The sequence below is a fragment of the Misgurnus anguillicaudatus genome, chromosome 25, assembly GCF_027580225.2.
Source record: "Misgurnus anguillicaudatus chromosome 25, ASM2758022v2, whole genome shotgun sequence".
In the NCBI taxonomy this organism is placed as follows: domain Eukaryota; kingdom Metazoa; phylum Chordata; class Actinopteri; order Cypriniformes; family Cobitidae; genus Misgurnus; species Misgurnus anguillicaudatus.
In genome coordinates, this window is record NC_073361.2 from 16,793,096 (window position 1) to 16,816,634 (window position 23,539).

Below are 23,539 nucleotides of genomic sequence, written 5' to 3' on the forward strand. Positions count from 1 at the left end.
ATTAAATTTATGGATCATAATTGTATCGTTTTGTAATTACTTGTGATGTTCCTCTTTTATAAATTGCTTTGGTTTAAAAGTCCTTACTTAATAAATAAATGTAATGTAAATTAAAGACGTAACCAATACTTGAACACTGAAAGGAGCAAATAAAAGCAGATAACGTTCTCTTAATAATAAAGAATAAAATTGTAAAGATAAAAATGTGCTTTATTATGTGTATTGTAGCGTTGTGGTGTCTAAATCACTCCAGTCCAGCAGATGGCGCTACTGCAAATTATATCATTGTACAAAGCGCCATCGACTAAAAAGAGAGTAGAAGAAGAAAGACAGAAGTAGGCGTAAGGACTGACGTTCCTGCCAGATAACAATAGTGAAGACGTGTTCCTCACTCACACATTGAGTTTGGTCACCAAAAGTTATCTCAACATTCAGCAAAATGGGCATCCGAAAAAAGACGAACAAGAACCCGCCAGTGCTCAGCCACGAGTTTGTAATCCAGAACCACGCGGATATTGTGTCTTGTATTGCTATGGTGTTCCTGCTCGGTCTGATGTTTGAGGTACGAATCATCTCCCGTTCAATTACTCTTGCAAATTTCTAAACACACCCACGAAAAGCTAAGAAATTAAGCTGATCGGGTTTATTTTTAGACAATCCCACAGATCCTTTATGCTCTGTCACGAGTCACAGTTTGAGCTTATCCCTTACGTTTCACTTCCTTTAACGGCACATACACTAAATTACGTTACGTTTTGAGTTTCTTTAATATATGAAATGCTCTTTATGTACTATTTTTGCTGATTCATTAAAATAGGTGTTATAGTACACGATTTACTTAACACATTCAACTCGTTGTCAATTTTGATTGTAACAGACGTGATGCTCGGGGTTTCCGTTAAAACCATTTAGGCAACGTAAAGAATGCAGATTAAAAGCAAAAATGCTCAATTGTTAGAGTAAAATAAGTGCCGGATGGAATGGCACAATTGGTTTTAATATAATTGCGTAACGTTGTTCCTGCATCGGTACTTTCACGCGCAGATGAAGTGTTACGTGGCAATCCGAGAATGACTGAGCGGTCTGTCAACAGCACGAGGATCTTCTGCACATCAAACCCAGATTATTAGAAACAAAACACATCTACTAATAGCAAAAAATGGACTTTTCACTATCATTACTAGCTAAAGAGTGCGTGTACACACATCGGTCTGATTTGGCCGATAGTTTACTGAATAGCAGAGCCTGTGCTAGTGCATTATGGGAATTGGAGTTTACCTGAGCATTAGGTGCTGATATTGTAATTTTTAGTTAAAATAAAGATAACAAAGTTTGTTTTTATTAAATATTTGTACAATTGCGTGTAGCTTTAGCCATACTAGTCATTGCAAGTAAAAGCAGCGTACACATAATTTGTGTATTTTATAATTATTATCACTATTGAATAACATGTGTATGTAAATAGACAACATAAACTGTATGGTGAAATTTAAGCCGAAGAAAAATAAATAATGCTTTGTATATTATTTATATACAGACTATATAAGGCATGTTATCAAATATAAGCAGACAAAAATAAATAATGCTATGTATAGTGTTATTAATATTCAATTACATGTATATAGACAATATAGATTGTATAGCAGAATATAACCAGTTAGTAAAAAATTAATGCTGTGTATATTGACTGACTGCCTTTCGTGCAGATTACATCAAAGGTAGCGGTTTTGTTCATCACTGTGCAATACAATGTCACCATTCCAGCAAGTGGTAAGTATGACCGCATTGCATTATTATTATTAACAGTAACATTTAACTATTTCTGTCATTCTGTAATAATAAAAAAAATATTATCCCACAGACAAATTTAGTCATTTATTATACCATTTTTTGAAGCGGTATTCTCATCCTTATGCTTGCATTTTGATTGTCTTTAAATTTTAGGTGGTCCTGAGGAAACTGCTGTGAATTACTTTCACTATGGTCTTAAAGATATGGCAACTGTTTTCTTCTACATGCTGGTGGCCATCATCATGCACGCCATTATTCAGGAATATGTCCTAGATGTAAGTATCCAGTTTTAACCGAATGACTGCATTGTGTTGTTTTCTGCATAAATGTCAGTGTAAACCCTAGTGTTTAAGTACCGTTTAATTAAGCTATGAATATTGTCATTTGCTTTTCCATTTACTCGATTACCCGACTGTTTAGAAAATCAACAGGAAGATGCACTTCTCCAAAACCAAGCACAGCAAGTTCAATGAGTCTGGTCAACTAAGTGCCTTTTACCTCTTTTCCTGCCTTTGGGGAGCCAGCATTCTTGTCTCCGTAAGGGTTTTAGCACTCTTGTTTCACATAAATAGCAGCTTGTGTTTAGATCTGTGTGTAGATCTGTCTGTTTAGTAAAAGTTTTATTTATGATTTAATCTGTCTCATATAAAGGAGAATCTCCTGTCCAACCCCGTAAGTCTGTGGGAAGGCTACCCGCACACCCTTATGCCGTAAGTAACGCTGTCAGAGATTTTGGGAAATGAAAGTATTGATATTTATTCATGTTTAAATTTGGCTTAACCCTTTCAGCTGAGTTTTGAATTTCATGAGAGACCCCTGGGTGTGATGCAGGCAGTGGAAAACTGAGCATTGATAACAATATTTATCCGTTAGGAATAATGTTGTAGGTCAGTGGTTTTCAAACTGGGGGCCGCGAGATGTTGCCAAGGGGGCCCCAGTTTTATGACATTTTATGAAATACATTAATTTATCATGAATTCTGTGTAATTAAACCTAAAAAAAAATAAGGCTAATAACCAAAAGCACTACGTTTTTGTATAATTTAATGTTTTTTTAATTAAAATGTTGAGTTTTAGAACAGTTTTTTGTCACAAATGTTCTTTGGGGGGCCATGAAGGAATGCACCGTACACAAGGGGGCCGCACACTGAAAAAGTTTGGGAACCACTGTTGTAGGTAACTGGTACTATTTAGGGTGCAAACCATGTAAAGTAATAAAAATTAAGTACTTCCTATTTTACTGTATGCCAGTCCCCCCAGAAAGACGTGATGATGCGATCGGATGATTCAATGCATAATCAGCCAAAGTCCGCATATTTATGTGAACGCCACATTTTTTAAATACGCTGCACTTTCACCGCATAAATTGCAGATTTCTGCTCGCAAAATATGCGGGGCTTGCATGATTTTATAATACTCGCATTTTCATAGCAAAAAGTCATATATATCTTAGCAGAAAGTTGAAAAATGTTACATTTACTTCACATATGTGCAGCCATGTCCCCTGTTGTAATGGGAATGTTAGGAAGTGACGTAATTACGCAACGTGAACATCAACGAAAAGCTGCAAACAGTTTTGGCAAGCTCCCGCAATTTTGGGAAGCTTCCGCAATTTCCTCGCATAAAATTGCATAAATATCCCGAATATTCCATTACATTTTTTAAGAAAACATGCCACAAGATCAAGGATTTTTGCCCGCAACAATCACAAAAAAACTCCACGTTTTTCTGGAAGGACTGGTATGCGTACTACACACATGCTATTTTTGTTTGATGCTCTGTTTGATTAAGTCATAACCTTTACAACCAATTAGTCACCCAAAGTTTTTTTTTAAATAAAAAACAATATTTTGTGTTGGATTAAACTACTTGTTTCATCATAGGATATGGTGGTAAATAGCACGATAGTGACAATTGTGTGTTAAGGCTTGAGAAGATGGGTTGAATATTAAAGGTACACATTCCCTATCTCCACTGTGAGCTTTCGGATTATCCGCTGCACGAGCCGGCATTAGTTACATCGACTGTAAACTGATCCGCCAAGCTGGTTCACATCAAGAGCGTTGTTCAAAAGCTACTGCGACGATGCTGATCAAATTATCCTGCATTAGCTTACCCTTTAATTCTCTCTTCTGATTCTCGTAGACCCACTGTATGTAACACACAGCTTGTAAACACAATTATCATTGATGTTTTATTTGCACAAGTCACAGAGATGCTAAAGGAGTTCCTCGTGTGTTTCAGATTCCAGATGAAGTTCTACTACATTTGTCAGCTCGGCTACTGGCTCCATGCAATCCCTGAGCTTTACTTTCAGAAGGCCAAGAAAGTGAGTGAACAATGAGCTTTCAGTGGAACTTGCTAAAATCAAGATCATCTTTGTTGAGGATGTTGTTCCATGTTTACCAAATGTTTACTTAAGGGAAATTTAGTGGAGACCTGACAATGGACAATCACTGTTGCCATTTTTGGATATAAACATGCTATGCAAGAAAGAATGGTTTGGTTTTTGCGGTCACTGTGTTTATTTGGATATTTTAATAAATGCTGTTTGTCCCTCGTTTTATTTTTCAGGAAGACATTCCTCGTCAGCTTGTTTATATAAGTCTTTACCTGGCCCACATCGCGGGAGCCTACATTCTGAAGTAAGCGATTTATTTATCATTTTTATTCATCTTAAAGGGATAGTTCAGTCAAAAATGAAAATATCATGCCCTCATGCCGTTCAAAACTCGTAAGGCCTCTGTACATCTTCGGAAACACAGTTTAAGATGTTTTAGATTTAGTCCAAGAGCTTTCTGACCCTCCATTGAAAATGTATGTACGGTATACTGTCCATGTCCAGAAAGGTAATAAAAACATCATCAAAGTAGTCCATGTGACATCAGGGGGTCAGTTAGAATGTGTTGAAGCATCGAAAATACATTTTGGTCCAAAAATGACAAAAATTGTGACTTTGTTCGGCATTGTCTTCTCTTCCGGGTCTGTTGTGAACGGTGTGCACGAGACTGCAGTGACGCGGCTGATGTACAAAGCTGCTGATGTGTTATCTGCTGCACCTCAGCTTTTTTTGTGCCCGAGCTTCGTTTACAGTCTGAGGGAGACACACACTGTAAGTTTGAAAGAAAAAAATCTTCGCAAACCTGTCTGAGGATAACACGTCAGCAGCGTCACTGTGCACGTGCATTCGCAGCAGACGTGAAAGAGAGGACGATGCTGAGTGGAATCGTAATTTTGTTTATTTTTGGACCAAAATGTATTTTCGATGCTGGGAGTACTATAGGGCAACACACTATACCGAAAGTATCGAAATATTGCAAATGGTTTGCTGTAAACGAGCGATTTTATTTTAGTACTTTTGGGGCTGTCACGATTATGAAATTGACTGGCGGTTAAATGTCTCATAAATTGTGACATTATGACGATTAATTGCCTGTTTTAGGGCTTTGACATTTAATTAACATATTTTTTTGTTTGTTCATAAAATAGTTTTCACACATTGTTGTGATTTATTTAAATTAAATATTTTGCCTGATAGTAAATATTAATACACTGAAAATTCTTCATAAGAAATAAACACAATAAAGTGTCTGAAATATAACTGAACATAAAAATGGAATCAAAATAAGGCCTTAAATAGTAGTAATCCTACTCGGGTCATATTAGTACTAGACCACGTCTGTGGCTGCAAAGAAATACATTCATTACAGATCCTTAAGATTAGCATTCTTCATTTCCATAAATTTGGAATTATGAAATAGCTTGGTAATGTATCGTGTTACACTGTCAGTTAAGGAGCTCCATCTGATACTGTCTCATTTATACAGGCGCTGCAGCTCCCTCTTGTGTTTTTTAGAGAGATGTGCAATCATTGCGGTGATCTGAAATCATCACGATGAGGTCAAATAATTGCGATGAGACAATTATTTTATCATTGTGACAGCCTTAAGTACTTTTAGTAGACAAAGTTTTAGGCAGGGTTCCAACGGGTCTTGGAAATCCTTAACATTTTGTGAATTTGGGTAAACAAATTCAAGGCCCTGGGAAGTTTTTGGGAAAAAAAATCCATATTATTTCCTATTTTAAATGCTTATATCTTCTGTATGCGAATGTTGATTCATACCAAAATGCTTTTTTGCATAATTGTGTTTGACACATGAAAATGTCTCGGGTTACGTATGTAACTGTTGTTCCCTGAGAAGGGAACGAGACGTTGCCTCTTCCTTGCCATACTTCCTGCGTCCCTGTAACGCCGTCTTGGGCAATATTTAGATAGCGATATACTTCCTGGCTCCGCGTCACCCTGTCTTTGTCGTTAAGCCTCACCATTGGTTGAATTTGATATACACATTCAGACGCACTTACCATTGGAGGCGTCCCTAAAGTGTCACCGCAGTGACGCAGCGCGAGTTCCCTAGAAAGGAATCTTAAGCAATGTATCTAAAAAGGTAACACGATGTTACCTTGCTCTCACTTGAAATGTGTTTAGTCCTTGAATTTGAGGGTATTGGACCTGGAAGGTCCTTGAAAGGTCCTTGAATTTGAAGTTTACCCTGTTTAGGTCAAAGTAGATATTATAGTATCTGGCACACAGGGGCAGCACAATATATCAAAAATATTTAAATGTCGTACACATGCACATTACAATGATTTACATTAAATGCAAGATTTAAATTTTTTTGTTTGTTTGTATACATTGTTTTATGCAACAGTAAAACATGGCTGTTCACTTTCAGAGTGTAGTGATTTTTAGGTTTTTAGTGATGCTTTCTTTCCCCTGAAATGTAAAATGTCGGTGTTATAATTTTTAAGAAATATATTTTAATACAATTTAAATTGATTTTAGAAAAATTAATATTGTACCACATATCAAATATCTGATTATTTAACATTTTTCTTCAATATCACACAGCCCTAGATTACTTTGTGAAAGAAGTTGATGATCCCTGTAGCTCTGTAGGTGGAGCATTGTATTAGCCACGGGTTCGATCCCAGGGAACACACATACATACTGGTAAAATGTATACAGTAGCATCAGTGTGCATTGAATAAAGCATCTGTCAAATGCATACATGCTAATGTAAAATGTCTGACATGATTTTAAAACTTCTGTTATGCAAATCTAATTTGTGTACTTGCAACCTAGTAGCAGCAACATTTTGTCTTTCACTTAATTTGTGCGACTCTAATTGGTACAACCTGCACAAATCCCTAATGTTTTCTAATAGGCTGTTTGTTAAGACACATGTTAAGATGTGTGAATGTGATTGACAAATGAAGTAACTGCAAAAGAACTTACAGTGAAGCTACTTTCTGTGATTTTCTTGTGTTTAAACTATGAATTTTGTGTTTTTTTCCAGTCTGAACCGTTTGGGCCTGGTGTTGCTGGTTTTGCATTACTTCGTTGAACTCCTCTTCCATGTATCCAGACTCATTTACTTCAGTCATGAAGATAGGCAGACTGGGTAAGTGCCATCCAATGGAAGGATCAAGTGCGGTTTATTAACGCCTTTCGTAATATGCACTGTGCATGGGCAGAAATAAAATGGCATTTCTACTAAATACGTATTGAATCAGATTCCTTCAGACTGTTAAGCTGGAAAGGATTGTTTGCCATTATTAAGCTGTTTTTGTGTATGTTAACAGGTTTACAGTGTGGGCTGTTCTGTTTGTGCTGGGCCGGTTGTTGACTCTTTCTCTGTCTGTACTTACTGTGGGATTTGGGCTGGCTGGAGCAGAGAAACAGGGTCTGAATATCGCAGAGGGAAACTTTAATGTGCTGGTTGTTCGGTAAGCAGGTTATCTCAGGGTTTTGTATGTGGGACGAAGGTAGCACTCATAATAATCCAAAGCAAATGTTAGTTTAATGTTAGCACAAACAGTGGTAACCTACTATGAGGAAATCTACTGGGTAGAGACAATCTTTAAAAAACTGTTATTACGTTTGCTTTAAATGCAGAAATAATTCAACATTTGTAATCACATTATGAAAGTTTGACTGAAAGTGGACTGTATTTAGTTAAAGACCAGGGGATGGAAAAGCACTGATGATCTTTTGCTTTATTATTGTTGGAGTTGCTTGTAATAATCCCTCTTTGTATCTTCGTGTGACGGTCCTGGCTGCAATTTGCACCACTCAGGCTTTTATGATGTGGAAATTTATCAACTTCCAGCTGCGACGATGGAGAGAACTCGCACAGACTCAAGCCTTGAAGAAGAAATCATCCTCTTCTAAAGGCAAATCAAAGAAAGGTTAGTGGTTGGCTTGTTTTACCTCTTTTTGGGGGACATCCTACACTAATAAAGATGGAAAAGTTGGATTTAGTAGCTCTGACTAATGATGAAGATTGTAGTTTTCCAATCTAGAATATTGCATGTTTTAAAAGTGGGGTATTTGTTTTAACTTCTAACAGTTTCCAGTCTCTTAATTTTCTTTTCGGCACCATTCCGACTGTTATAATTCCTAGAAAAAGTCCTAAATAGTATCTTGGAGACTTTCTAGGATGTGCCGTTGTCATGACATTCAGCATGTTTTTCGTCCACAAGAATCAACAGATGGACTGATTTGAAATTGAAATTGAAAAGAAAACCTTTATGGTCATTATATAGCTTTGTATAAAATGAAATTAGGAGTGCTGCTCCTATCTGGTGTTAAAAAATACAAACATATAACAAGCAAATAAATTAGACTGTAAAAGTGTGTATAAAGTAAGTAGTAAAATAAAAGTACAAACTTACATTGTACAGGTTTACATTGAAATCAAATTAAGTGACCGACAACAGTAGATGCATTAAAGGTGCAGTGTGTAAATTTTAGTGGCTTCTAGTGGTGAGGTTGCGAATTGCAACCAATGGCTCAGTCCACTGCTCTTCCCTCGCTTTTGAGACGCATAGAAAAGCTACCGTAGCCACCACAAAAAAAATGTCATCGACAACTTAGTAAAAAAGTTTGTCCGTTAAGGGTTTCTGTAGAAATATGGCGGCACAAAATGGCGACTTCCACGTAAGGGGACCCTCTGTGTATGTAGATAAAAACGTCTCATTCTAAGGTAATAAAACATAACGGTTCATTATAAAAAAAGTCTTTATACACCAATGATAATATAGTTTTGAATATTATTTTGCATTTCTGTCAAGAGATCCTTTTAAAAATTACACACTGCACCTTTAACCAAATTCATTGTTTTATGTGATATATCAACACAATGAAACTCAAGGCAAGTGGTGGTATAGTCACAAAATATTTGATTGATTTATTCATATTCATGGACACAATTTTCCGCTTTTTTGTGCCATTGAGCACGAATGTCTTTTTCGTGTCACTCAGCATGAATTTGTATAAAATTTGAAGCACGACTTTGACTTTTCGTGTCATTTTATATTTTGTTTTCTCATTGCTTGGGGTTAGGATTAGATTTGGGGTTTGGGTTAGGATGTAATTTTATGTTTTGGTTTCTACATGTTTTTCGTGCTGAGTGACACGAAAGACATTCGTGGTCAATGGCGTGAAAAAAAATCCAGATAATTTACTCACCACCATGTCATCCAAAATGTTGATGTTTTTCTTTGTTCAGTCGAGAAGAAATTATGTTTTTTGAGGAAAACATTCCAGGATTTTTCTCATTTTAATGGACTTTAATGGACCCCAACACTTAACTCATCACTTAACAGTTTATTAAACGGAGTTTTAAAAGACTCTAAACGATCCCAAACGAGGCATGAGGGTCTTATCTAGCGAAACGATTGTCATTTTTGTCAAGATAAATTAAAAATATGCACTTTTAAACCACAACTTATCGTCTTCTTCCGTGCGTGTGACGTGCCAGCGCGACCTCACGCAATATGTCATCACGTCAAGAGGTCACGGATGACGTATGCAAAACTACGCCCCAGTGTTTACAAGTGTGGAGAAAGAGGACCGTTCTGACGTTGTTGTATGTGGAATGATACTAATTAATGTCTTTGTGTCAGTTTATTGTTTAAAATGGTCAGCAAATGTACGTTTCATATTTGTAACACGCAGGGACGTGCACAGACATTTTAAGGGGCAGGGGCTCAAGTGAAATAAAGGGCACTTCTCATAATTATGTATTTTTTTTTTTATTTTTTTAAACAAAAAAGTATATATATTAACGCAATTCTGACTTCCTTAAAATTTATTTAAAAAGTTAATTAATTTTATCTTCCTCAAACTCATGCAATTGTTTCATTTTCAAAAGATGTCTACAAAATAATCAGTTCACACAGAAACCCTGGTCTCCTTAGTATTCTAGGTTTATAGAGCAGCAAAGGAAACCATTACACAATGTGCATGTTTTGAAAACATTAAATTACACATTAATTACAAATTTGTTAAAATGCTAAAAACAAAATTGTGACTGCTGAGTAGTGTTACATGCCAATAAATGCTATATGCTAGCGTTTAGCTGAAGTTCTATTAGTTTGCAATTAGTTGTTAATCAAAATCTGTATTTTTGTCTGATAAGGGCTCAACATATAAGGTCTGTTTACTAATGTGAGCTTCTGGCATGAGCCTCAGAGCAGAGCTTAACATTATTATTTATGACCCTTTCAAATAGGGCAAAAATAGAACATTTCATTCAAATGACAAATTCTAGGCTTGTAAAATGGACATGTGAAAATGTTTCTGGATAATTTTTGCACTTAATAAAGTGCCTTCTTTGCCAAAGAACAATTTAACATATTATGGCAACACATCATTTGGCACCTTTAATCTTAGGTTTCATATTTATTAGGGTTACACATGTCAGAAACAACAAATATAGATTAGGCCTATTTTATATTTTACTTTTTGGTGATGTCAGTAAAAATTCAGACTGGGCAAGTAAAATACTGAACCATCAGATTTCTCCCCAATCTACTACATCACTCCAGTAACACACATTATAGGCTACTTATTTAACAGCCATTACAAAAAACGCAAACAAAAAAAGCTTACTACTGTAGTTAGCAATTATTTTATTGTTTGTGCTTTCTTATTTCATGAGCAGTCTGTTTAAACTACATACACTATACTGTTGCAAGTTTGCAACTCTTCAGGTTAATATGGGATTGTCGTGGAAAACAATGTCCCTGAATCGTTATGTGTAATAACGTGTCCCATATTTTGTGCATAAAACTGTTAATATAAGAATGCTTTCTTCCTCACACACTTACCGGTAGCTGCCTGCATAATCATGCACATCGCGTCTCGTTCAGGCTGAGATTTGGCGCTTTTTACAAGCGCGAATGCAGCATACACAAGTAAAGACAAGACCAATCATAAAGCGAAGTAGGTTAGAGAGGCGGTACTTAGAAAAGGTAAAGCCAATCATATTAGCGATGTGAGTTTTGGAGGCGGGACTCATCGTTAACCGTTTGTGTACCACAAATAGCGCTATTTTTCTTTTATAAGAGTTTAAATCTCATGAATAAATTCATGTTAAATTAAATAAGTAACAAGTAAAAAACACAAGAAACAGACAGACATCAGTTAAAGCACCCCAGAAAAAAAGGGCACTTTTTCTCCAGGAATAAAAAGGGCAGGTGCTCAAGCCCCCTTTGATGTCTATGTGTGCACGTGCCTGGTAACACGTGACCTTTCAACATCATTACACAATTACGTGAGGTCGCGCTGGGGCGTCACAGGACCGAAGATAGACGAGAAGTTGTGGTTTAAAAGTGCATTATTTTTATCAAAAATGACAATCGTTTCACTAGATAAGACCCTTATGCCTCGTTTGGGATCCTTTAGAGTTTTGAGTTCCGTTAAAGTCCATTAAAATTAGAAAAATCCTGGAATGTTTTCCTCAAAAAACATAATTTCTTCTCGACTGAACAAAGAAAGAAATGCACATTTTGGATGACATGGTGTTTTTTTTTAAAAAGGACTAATCCTTTAAGTCCAGATCTGGGTCTAATTGGTGTTTTCTATAGTAAACAATATATACTTGGCTCTAGACAATAAAAATAAATAGCTAACTTACGTCAAGTCTCTCATTTTTGTTTATCACAGCTAATGGTGTGAACGGATCTGTAGGTGCCAGCAGAGCAGATTCCCCCAGATCGAGGAAGGAGAAGTCATCGTAAACTCCCCAATTCCCAGCGTCTGTACTCTGTTCAGGCTGAAATCAGCCTGATGATTCCTCTCTCCAGTCCCTTTTCCCTTTCCCCTCTTGTTTATCTGAAGAAAACTTGGCAATATGGCAAATCCTTCATCTTTTCAGGATGTTGATTGCTGTATTACTATTAAACCATCTCACTGTTTTGTGTAATTACAAGAAGGGCTTAAGGAAAAGTGGTATTGGGTGATAGAGAGGACACCCCAGTCCATAACCCCCTCCACACACACACACACACACACCTACACACATTGTTTTCCTAATTGCCCAAACACTCTTTGCTTTATTTGCTTGAAGCTACAATCCCCATTTTAAACCACGATCCATTCATACCTTAAACATGAACGCTGTGGAAATACTTATTTACAAGTGCCTGATCATACATTATGACAGAACCTAGAGAAATGATCCAGTATTTTAACTCAAGCTTAAAATCGGGGTTATATTTAACAGTTTGTGAAGCCTCACAATTTTTGTTGATTTGATTCTATGCATATGAATTTAAAGTCTTTGCTTTGTTTGTTGTGTGGTATAAAAGCATTGTCACAGTTTTTGCAGCTAGGAAGAGATCTCAGTCATAAAACATGCATTTGATGCCTTTTTATATTGTAACACGTTATAAATTCCATCAACTGCACTGCCTGATTGGTCAAGTTAACCAAAAAGTTTGATGTTCCACAATAAAGTTTATTTAGCGAAGGAACAAAGTTATAAAGAACAAAAGCAATGTGCTTTTGATGTGTCAATAGATTCTGCCTTTCAATCTTGACCTTTGCACAGCTGAGTTTGCTGTTCAGTATAGATAAGACATTAAATATGACAAATCACTTGTGTTGTTCCAGTGCGGTCTTAAGACTGTGGTCAGAATGTTAATATAAGCTCTCGGGAAATATTATTCATAATGTTCACAGGAGTTCATGTTTTAAGAAAAACAATATATATAGAGAATGAAATTTAATAAAGAACGAGCATTGTTATTTTACCTTTCTTTTACCCAAGTACAAACCATTAGCAAGATAAACAGTGAATACATTAATAAAGAAAAGTGTATTTTGGCCATCTATCTGTAATTTAATGCATTGTTTGTTTCTTTTTAAATGATTTTCTGTTTCTGGATGTTTGCAGTGAACTGTAAAAAAGGTTCAAAACATTTTAAAAAGGTCAAGTGTAGCCCAGTTTTGTATAAAAATGCTTTAAATGGTAATCTTCATCAAAAGGCAGAAATATAAATAGACTTTTATTTTATATCGCTTTGATTCGTTCATTTTCATTGCAATTTCTATGTTTGACCACGTGGCTTCGCTGTGCACCACGATTATGCTTCCGTTGAACCGACGGATATTTTTCGGTTTGGCTAATCACTCTGTATGTTGAATGTGATATTTTTCTCCAAAGTATTATACTTTCCTACACATTATTAAACGCGTTTATGCTTTCGGCAACTCTTTGTTTCTTTGGGTACGTTTTATTGCGAAAAATTGCTACGTGCTCTTTCACAATTGCTTTCGAGCGCGTGCCAATCTGAAAGCGTGAACAGTGATGTTGCAAAAGTCACAATGTTTGCAGATTTCTCTCGGAGAGAAGTTACATTCAGTTTAGACCTTTGATCACACCGGTTGTATCTCTATAGATTAGTCACAAATGCTTAATCCTAGACCTTCCTTTAGCCATATTCGCCTGCGTACACGTGGAAATATGTAATAGGAAGGAAATAAACATGTCGCGGATTGGATTTTGATTGGATACTTGACACATCTGGGTTTTATTGCTACTGAGTAATGACGGTAAGCGTTGGCTTTACGCCAAATCATCTAGTTACTGAGGTGGGGAAATATGGGGTATTTAAGGCTTGTGATATATGAAATTCCCTGAATATGAGCAAAAAGTGCGAAATTTGTGAGAATTTACATATACGTAAATGACTAAACGGTTATGTTTACGAACCTTGTTGACTGTGCCCATTTATGTTTCACATTCAATTTGTGTATAGACATGTTTTGTGGTGGTCCCAACATTTTTAAACCATAGGAAAAATTGTATAACAGTTTCGGTTTCGGCATTACATCCCTTACAAAAATTAACCATGCTTTTACTACAGTTAAACATTAAAACCATATTTACTGTAGTAAAACTGTGGTTACCACAAAATAACCATGGTTTTCAAAAAACATAAAACCATGGCTACTTTAGTAAAACCATGGTTTTGCTAATAGTAATCAATACACCAAAAAACATGATTACTAAACTTTTACAAAAATAAAATGGTTAATTTTCGTATGGGGTTAGTATAAAACCATCTGAAACGCACTAGGCATGAACTGTATGATATCAGTTACAATAAAATCAAGTTAATGTGAGCTAGCACCTGCCAAAGATTTTGTTATCCGAATTAGAGTTGATTATTTTAGTATTTCACAAACTAACTGTACTTTTCATTTTAGCAATTGTGTTGAAATTCCTGTAACGCTGGTATGTACATCATCAATGTAGAAGAAATGTTTATATTATTAAAGAATTGATTTTGTTTTGATACTGAGTTATTAAGCCCATATTCTCTGTACAATGACAAAGTGATATACTGATACTTTTTAGTGTTTACAAGGCTGGATTTAATATTTAAAATTACATCATTGGGCCTACTTGTGCATGGACTTTTAATTTATAAAAAAATAATACTTAATACACTAATAGTTGAGTTACTTCTGATTATAAGGTTTAACTTAAACCGCTATAGCTGTAGTTCAGAAGTTCATACATTTATCTCGTAAATTTTTTTTTTCATTAGGCTATAGATTATTTAATATGCATTATGTTATATAAGACATGAATCGCATAACCTAACGTGACGTATGTCTGTTTTGACAGTTTTACACAAGAGTCCTCTGTTTAATTGAGATGTTATGACTTTCATAACAGAGTGCACATTGCTTTGGCGTTTGCAATAACAACACCATCTTGAAACCTGACCACTCCGGCACACTTTTTCTCCCACATCACCACTTTAAGGTAAAAGCTTCTGTGAACGCGTGTCTTTTAAACATTGCTTTGATTTTCTCTTAAAATATTATGAAACATCTACTTTCTGTTTAGAAACAAAAAAGACCCTCTTATTGTCGTAAATGCAAAGAAAATTGCAATCCAACTGTAAAGCACCGTGTCCTAATGTTTGCTGTATCATCATTTTGTCCGGTTGCTCACTGCATGGTTGCTATGCAGGCTGGAGTAAACGAGTAGATACTGGTGCCTGTAGTAGCCTATGTGGGGGAGGTTTTGCTGGCGAGATAAACAAGCAGCCAGCCATCGTTAGGCATAAGGCAGGAGGAACATGGCGGCGGCAGTTAACTATAATGCTGTTTCACCAACCCGAAGGTCAGAGCTGGACGTTACGTACGGGATTTAAAAGGAAAGAAAACACCGTAAGTCCGACATCATAACAAATGCTCTGTGTTTGCCGGTGAATGGCGGTTCGGTGTGGCTTTGTAACGCGATTTTTAACACGCTGGGTGCAGGATCCAATCACAGTTCCGCGGCGGTATCCTGCATTAGCTTGCTAAACCAGCTACACTCGCTATTTCAGCCCGGCCACTTTATAGAGTTGAAGAGTTGTGTTTTGCTTCGTGTCGTTGTGTAAACAACCCACTGCGAGCGACCTTTAAGCGGATGCACGAGTGTTATAATGTAAAGATTTAATGCGCTGCTGATTTACTTCATTCCCCGCGTTGCATGCGAGCGTTCAAGTTGAACCAGCTACCCCCCTCTTATTTGCTTGGCTAGCTTTAGCCAGCGAGGCTCCATTTGACTATGCGAGACAGTTCGGTATGCGCTTTAACTTTGGGGGATCGAAATGTTACGTACAACTTGCTACGATGTGACGGGTTTTATAATTGTTTTCCATAGGGACTCTATTGTTGAGGTTACATTGTGGCGAGGAGAACGGAACAGACGATCAACAATGTATCGTTCGCGGGCGCGTTGTATTAAAAGTAAACGCGCGTCATTTGACAATCGCCGTTTATGTGAGGGCTGAGATTAGTGAGTCAGCTCGTTAGTGAACTACTTTAATGTGCATAAACCCGGATCGGTTTTTGGAAACTAGTAGTAGGTAAGAAAGGAAAAGTTGGGGTGCCGGGATGCTGCTAAGTTAGCATTCACCTTGTAATTCACACGAACTTTGCTGTTTACGCGAACAATATAAGAAAGATGTGGTTGCTTTGTCGTCTATTTATGAGATTTTTGTTTCGGTATACAGAGTTCGTACCCGCCGTGACTGTGCTTTACGGTGTGTGTGTGTGTGACGTCACGGCGCTTGATAGTTCATTGGGTATCGGTCGTGTTTTGATGCGCTTTAACATTTCCCTTATAACTCGTCATTTTAAAACACGAGGGATGCATTCAACCTAGGTTTCGTTTGATCTTAAATCTGTGTTTATTTCGGTTTTGGTTGGTTGCTTGTATGGCCAAACTTGGATTCAGTACACTGACAGCTGGCGTTCACCTCAGATTTGCATTAGCACTGCTACGAGCTACTGTAGTGCGACTCAGCCTGTTGGACCAGTAGTTCAGTTCGTGCTAGCTTTGTTACCAACATCTTACATCATGCCGACACATTCCACAGTAGGGCTTGTGTTAAAAGTGCTCACACAGCTGAAAATAAGAATAATTTGGTCATTACGTTGATTCTTTCGTTTTGAAAACAATGCAGACTGTTGTGTCAGAGAGCTCCATTCAGAGTTGCATGTTGAATAATGTATGTTTACATTCATGCATTTGGAATTTAATTTTACCCAAACGATTTATGATGCATTCATTGTTTACGTTTTATCAGTCCATGCATTCCCTAGGAATCAAACCCATGCACCGGCGTTGCTTGCTAGCATCATGCTGTGCCAGCAGACCATCAGGAACTCTAGATGGCCATAATAATGTTACCTTTATTAAACAACCTGTGGTATTTTTACTGCCTCTGTTCACCCATCGTCCGTTTTTATCACAAAACATTATTGTACTTGCTTTGTGGTACAAGCTTCCTTGACATTTTGTAGCGCTTGCCTGATAATTCAGGGAACGCTTGCAGTCAACTCACCTCAAGAGCCAGCCAGTCAAACTGCCATGATGTGTTAAGATATATTCCCATGCATGCAAACTATAGTGCATGCACGTGTACTGCGCATGCACGCTCATTGATGGGCCCTACGGATAGGTCTGCAGCATTCACGCGTGGCAGTCTAAATATGGCATATCCACCTGTGGATGTCGTGGTCACATGACCTCCTGGCCGCTGACGGTGGGGTTGAAGGGGAGAGTTAGTTCACATACCCAGTCAGCAGCCTAGAACCATGATTTCATTTAAGATCAGCTGACCTTTGACTCTCTATTGATTCAGGTATTCCATCACAGTGAATCGCATTCTGATTGTTGAACTTTGATCTTCTGGCAGAAAGTCTGCTGAAGCTCATTTGACGTAGTCGTAGGGCTTAAGCCGGTCAGCCTGACTGTCGCGCATGCCCAACAAGAGGAGGATGAAAGGAAAAGAAATTTGTCACAAAGCTGCTTGAATTCACGCCACAGTGATAAGATGCGCTGTGTCAGTCGGAGAGATGATCATATGAGCCACTTTCAAATCAAATCAGTGTCAAATGAGATCAGATTGACATGGAGGGAGAAACAAAAGCACAGGACAACATTGACTGAAATCACAGAAAAATTTAAGAGCCTCATGTTTCAGTATGCACTCGGTGCAATGGTGTTGTAGGAATATCTTTCAAGGATACAGTAGCTCTGTCTGTGTCATTTACTGTGAGGATTAGTGTAACCAAATTAGGCTGAATTAAGGCTAATTAGAAGAAAGCTGGAAAATGATGACCTTGTCTGGCTCGATTAGGTTAGACCGAGGCTGAATGTGAACATGCCTGCTTTTTCGCTGTACCTTTCAGTCAGTTCTGTATGCATAGGGTTTTTGCAGTGTCTCGAATTACACTGGGAGCAAAGGGCAGGGAGGAAAAGAGGACGGTCTACATGACATTGCCACTCACTTTTAACTGTAAAGAGCTTTAAGGAACCGCATTTCTAAAGCTGAAGTTGAATTAATAAGCAGTGACCACTAAGTGAATTAAAGGGTTACCAAATATATAAATATGAAGTGCTCCGATACAATGAGGATTTTTCCTTATTTTTAGGTTCAGTAATTTCACTTTAATGGCAATTAAAAGGTTATTAGTCAGTAGGGCTGTCACAATGATTAAATAATCGTCTCATCGCAATTGTTTGACCTCATCGCAATGATTTCAGATCACCGCAATGATTGCACATCTCTCTAAAAAACACAAGGGGGAGCTGTAGCGCCCGATTAAACGAGACCGTATCCGATTGTGTACCTTAACTGACAGTGCAATGCGATACATTGCAAAGCCATTTAATACAGTGGAAAAATTGCATTGTCACATAGGGTTGGGTATAGGGCTGAAACGATTCATCGAGTTACTCGATTTACTCGATTCAAAAAATTCCTCGAGGCAAAAATTCTGCCTCGAAGCCTCGTTTAATTCCTATGACGCGCACTACACGCGCCGAGATCTGATTCACACGGACCGTTGTTCAATGTTCAGGAAGCACATCATAGCGCGCGATACATTTTGAATTAAGTTGGCGCGATGGCGGAGCAAATATGTCCATAAACGGCAGAGAGAGAATGTCTAAAGTTTGGGATCATTACATCATCATTACATTCAGCATCTGAACCGAAAACATCAACTGCTGTTTCACCTAACGTCGATAAAACAAGGTAACGTAGCTTCCGCTGATTTTAATCCCATACTGTATTTGTAGCGATGTCGTTATGCGGTTTGACTAGATATGATGTTTAGCTTTGATGTTTTTAAGTAGTAAACGTATTCACGTTCAATTGCAGGAGAGTATAGCTTAATAAAGAACCTCACACACACGCATGCACTTTACAGGTGTGTGTACCACAAAACGGCACCACAGTGCAATCGGGCAACTTGTAATCTGACATATTTTGTTCAATAATAATAATCTTTGTCTTATTGGAGTTTAGCATAAGTTATTGTCTCTCACGCGAGTCAGACCGATCGCGCAATGCATCATATGCTTAAACTTTTATGTAGCCACGCAACAATAATTTCAGCTGCATGCATTCACTGTATACAGCGGAACGTGATGTTGTGATTTTTCGAACGGATTCTTAACCTAAAATGCACCGCAATGCAAGTGATGCAAACCAAATGCAGCGTTCTATTAAAAAGGAATGTATGTATTTCTGCCGTAACAAAATGCAATGAAGCAACTGAACGTCTGACTGGGGTGTCACTCTTCTTCACGCACAGAACGCGTGCACACACAGGTTGTTACCATAGCAAATAGGCTCACCCCAGAAATTATATATTATATGTTAGCAGCCTAATGGTAAATGCTGCAAGTGTAGAAATGTACATAAACCAGATATTTACTTTGATGTCAGGGCTAGATTACAGCATGAAACCTGTTGTGCATATTAATAAATTAAAGTGTTATATTGTTGGCACTGGCACTTATAAACACTAAATGGGTAAAAATTGAATAAATGGGAATAAATAGGCTTATTTTTTGGAACCAAATACCTCTGTTTTTTTAGAAATAAAAGCCAAATGCTTGAACATTTTACAGCCACGTCATTTTCGTTATGCATTATTTGTGCGGTTGTTTAAAAACACATACAACATTTTTATCCGATTACTCGATTAATCGATCGATTTAGTGCTAGATTAATCGATTACAAAAAGAATCGATAGCTGCAGCCCTAGTTGGGTATCGTTTGAATTTGAACGATTCCAATTCCGATTCCTTGTTTCGATTCCGGTTCCTATCGATTCTCGATTCCGATTCTTTTAAGAGGCAGGGTCAAAAATGTTTAGTATATTTTAAATGAGCTAGCTAACCAATGGTCTTTCTGAAGGAAATAGTATGACCTTCTCCATCAATTTAAATTTTATAAACTTCTGACTTTTTATGAACTTTACTATTCATTTCTCACATGGCTGTTTTCAACTACAATATAAATATAAAACCTATGAACTTGAATATAAATATTAAAAATTATGAATATATTTTTACAGGGGTACACTTTCCTCAAGAGAGCTTTATTTTTGAAAACCTCATGAAAACACATTTACACATGAGTGTATGATGCTGCTGCAGGTACTTGAACATGTTACCGTGCTCCCATTGATGGGCTGACTAACATTCGCACTCTTAGCTCGTAAATTGTCTATGAAAAAATACATGGGCTAATTTGTTAGCTCAATGTTGGCTCAAGGCATTCTTTTCAGGGCTCGCAAAATCGCTAGCCCGACATCCCGGGGCTATTGCGAATTCCTGTCGGGTTACCAAAGTGCATCTTGGCTCTGCCCGTCGGGCTATCATAGGAAAAATATATATCTCAGATTTTGTTAGGTAGTATGTACGGCGTCGTCTTGTCAGTCATGTGAAACTGAAAGCATAATTAAACCCATTATTCCTTTCGTGTTCACGTGTGAGATGCGCGCTCCTCTGCATCCCGGGTCCGCTCTTCACAAGTACGCGCTTGTTCTTTTGCTCAGCAAAAAGCGCGAACTCAAGTAATTTAAAAATAATAAGTCCTTTTGTTTTCAGAGACTAACATTGTTTTAGCGTTTCTTTTTTCTACCAGGGATTTTGAAATTTAGCGAGCCCTCATTGTATATGTATTGTTTTACTTACTTGATACAGACTGCAGTGCAGTCACTGCGGTGCCAAGCTGGGGGTCAGAGACAGAGGAAGAGGCAGCAGAGGACGGTCGGCGCAGCACGTCAAAGACGGGGCACACATTTATTTCTACTCAATGAACGAGGTGCTTTATTACGTTCGACGTGCCTATGCATGAAACAGACGCTTCTTCATTGGTGTTCAGCGGTTTCTTTTTCCGGTCGGCGGACTGTGAATCGAAACTAGGAATCGAAATTTAAACTTTTGAACGATTCCGGGAAAATCGCAAAGCTAGTCCCGGTTCCAATCGATTCTCGATTCCCAAGCCTATTGTCACAGCTATGCCTCTGGGGGGAACTTAACTTCCGGTCTCCGTTTGTTTAATCGCCTAGCTAGTGGCTAAACTGAACTCTAGAACAAATACCTTGTCGCATAAAACAATGTTGGTTTATTAAAGATGAGGCGAGATGGCGATCATGGATCACTGCAATGTGAAGGGAGGTTGGGCAGCTGATCTGTAACATTGTATACATTATATACTTCACATTTTACACGCTAACGTTAGCTCAGTGTAGTTTTTGATATGCTTTAGCTATGATAATGTAATCTACTTGTTATCAGAAATAAACTACTCTAAAAGAGACTCTATTGTTATTGATTCTTTAAGTTTGCTGGAAGTTACGTTTGTTCTATGAAAGCTGTTGTTTATGTTGTTACTGCTAAAACCGTCTATAGAGAGATGTAGAAAGAGTCTTTTAGTCACCACAAATCACCTGAAAGTGTGCTTTCGGAATCTGCCTCATATCCCGCCCTGTACACACCCGTTTTAACCACAAATCACCTCCTGAATGCTGATCCGCATATTAATGAGACTGGCATTCGATTGTTAGTTAGTTGCTAAATGAGCCCAGCCAATAAACGCAAGCCATTGTCGTAATCCTCCAGCATTGCAATCACGCAGCATTACACAAGGGGATCACAGCAGCATTTATTTATTTTTAGAGAAATTTTATCGTACACCGTCACCTTGCCAAAATCACAGCATAAATGAGAGGTATCACTAAAATACAGTTTCTTCGTGCCGGTTTTGTAAAGAACATTATAATAGGACTATTATAACGATTGTCCGGGAGCTTGATGGCTGTATTTCCACACTTTGACGTTTGATGAAAAAATGCACAGTAATTAAGGAAAATATTTGGTTATTTACAATGAATATTTGGTTATTTATCTGCAGTTATCTAATGATTGCAAATTTGATATGTCAGGCCATCTCGTGCTCACGTAGTGGACAATGTGACCGTGAGACGGCGCTGATTAAATATTTAAAATAATTTTTGATTTAGGATTGAATTTTACAAGATGTATATGAAACAATTATCACTCTGTACAAGTGCAAATAACTGCTGGATTTCATCGCCATGATAACATGGATCTAACGTATGATATAGAGTGAAATAAAATGTGTCTGTGTTATCAATACTTGTCATATTTTCTTCAATCTGATTTCAGTTCACTTTCTCGCCATCCGTGTCACCAATTCCAATTAATTGTTTCCAAAATGTGCGTACACATGGGTTAGAGTTTGCTTACAGGTGCGCACATTTGTTTTTGTTTTTAGATCACAAACTTTGAGTGGGAATGAAGTGGCATACGCACGTTTTCAGCCCTGTTTTGTGCATACGCACACTTTGTAAATGAGGCCCCTGTTCGGTGTTTATTTACCGGTTTGGCTAGTGGCTAAACTGATCTCTGAAACAAATACCTTGTCGCAAATGCAATGTTTTGGTTTGCTAACAGGACTCTAAAGTATTTATTAGTAATACAGTGGATATTAGTAGAAAATAGAAATGTGAATATTTGGTTAGCATGTTGATTTACGGTGTGTGCCCCTAAATTTTCTGGTTGCGCCCCTAAAATTTTCAGTTGGGGGTCACTGTGCTCCTAGTGAAAAAAGTTAGTCTGGACTGGAGCCCTGGCTAAAGGCAAGGAAAGACGGCGAGCGTAGATCACAAAGGTTTGGCAGACAGGCAAGAATTGAAGCACCTGTAGTTGTTTCCCTTGTTATGAGAACTTAACTACTGTAAAATGAAGTTGCGTTTAGTCCACAAAAGCCGTTTGTTTATATTGTTACTGCTGAAAACATTTACAGCTTTGATGATGAGTCAGTCACATACCTATAAGTCAGTAATTAGTTAGAAAATGGTTTTGTATTATATACTATGTATTATTTAAATCTTCAGCCTATTGTGATGCTGTTGAATCTGACTATATAAAAATACAGGATGCCTTTTTACTCTTGTAAAGTATTATAATTTTTTTTTGTCTGAAACGCTCAGTATCCTTCGTTCGACTCGCTTCATAATTAAAACAATAAGTAATTGTTTCTCCCGAAATTGGTACCGAATGTAAGTTTAGGAGCGTGTTGCCAGGGTAACAACGGGTAGACAGGCCTGAGGCCTCACCGTGACGGATGAGCGGAGTTATAATGGCTGGGTTCATTCCACTCACCGCTTCCTCTCACCGACATAGCGTCCTTGCACAGACTGTGACCCAGGATTGCTGCACCATCTCTCTCTCCATTCCCCACTTCTGCCTAATGAGCCCACTGTGTGTGTGTGTGTGTGTTTAAAATGAGCTGCCTGCCTTTAGCACATCCATTTCGATCCTAAAGTATTTTAAAGCATGATCTACCTGTTCTATATATGTGTTATACAAGAAATATTAAGACAAACTATTTAATCGCCAAGACAAGAAAGGAGATGATGTGGAAGGATGTTAGATGGATAAACTTGGGTCAGGCTCAACCTTGTGTGGTCCACATGAGCATCGAAGCTTAATCTGTGAGACCTGCACACGATAAGTGTTAGAACATGTCTTCGGCAGCTTTCTTTATAGATGAAAGAAGTT

The 23,539-nt window shown here is 37.6% G+C and overlaps 2 protein-coding genes across 6 annotated transcripts in view; both read left to right on the plus strand.

The window, feature by feature from the left end:
- The first annotated feature begins 308 nt into the window (after positions 1-308).
- tram1 (translocation associated membrane protein 1) lies at positions 309-12,974 on the plus strand. Its single transcript, XM_073863759.1, has 11 exons — positions 309-562; positions 1,707-1,770; positions 1,945-2,066; positions 2,212-2,328; positions 2,443-2,501; positions 4,035-4,119; positions 4,365-4,435; positions 7,151-7,255; positions 7,437-7,576; positions 7,893-8,042; positions 11,806-12,974. The coding sequence occupies exons 1-11, from the start codon at positions 440-442 to the stop codon at positions 11,877-11,879; spliced, it is 1,110 nt and encodes a 369-aa protein (XP_073719860.1). The 5' UTR covers positions 309-439; the 3' UTR covers positions 11,880-12,974.
- Positions 12,975-13,116: 142 nt separating this feature from the next.
- Positions 13,117-23,539, plus strand: part of ncoa2 (nuclear receptor coactivator 2) — a 96,715-nt gene continuing 86,292 nt past the window's right edge. Inside the window, exon 1 of one of the 5 annotated variants that reach the window (XM_073863755.1) lies at positions 13,117-13,695. The gene's annotated coding sequence lies outside the window, so the exon portion shown is untranslated. Of the gene's footprint in view, positions 13,696-14,811; positions 14,918-15,132; positions 15,328-23,539 lie in introns of those variants that run through there. The other 4 variants (XM_073863756.1, XM_073863757.1, XM_073863754.1 and 1 more) reach the window with 4 other exon arrangements.

Bases quoted from the DNA above. Each gene is read 5' to 3' on its own strand.
- tram1 (XM_073863759.1), top strand. From the start codon at position 440: ATGGGCATCCGAAAAAAGACGAACAAGAACCCGCCAGTGCTCAGCCAC. The intron at 2,502-4,034 runs GTAAGTAACGCT...CGTGTGTTTCAG, and splicing joins TACCCGCACACCCTTATGCC to ATTCCAGATGAAGTTCTACT. The intron at 4,120-4,364 runs GTGAGTGAACAA...TTTATTTTTCAG, and splicing joins ACTTTCAGAAGGCCAAGAAA to GAAGACATTCCTCGTCAGCT.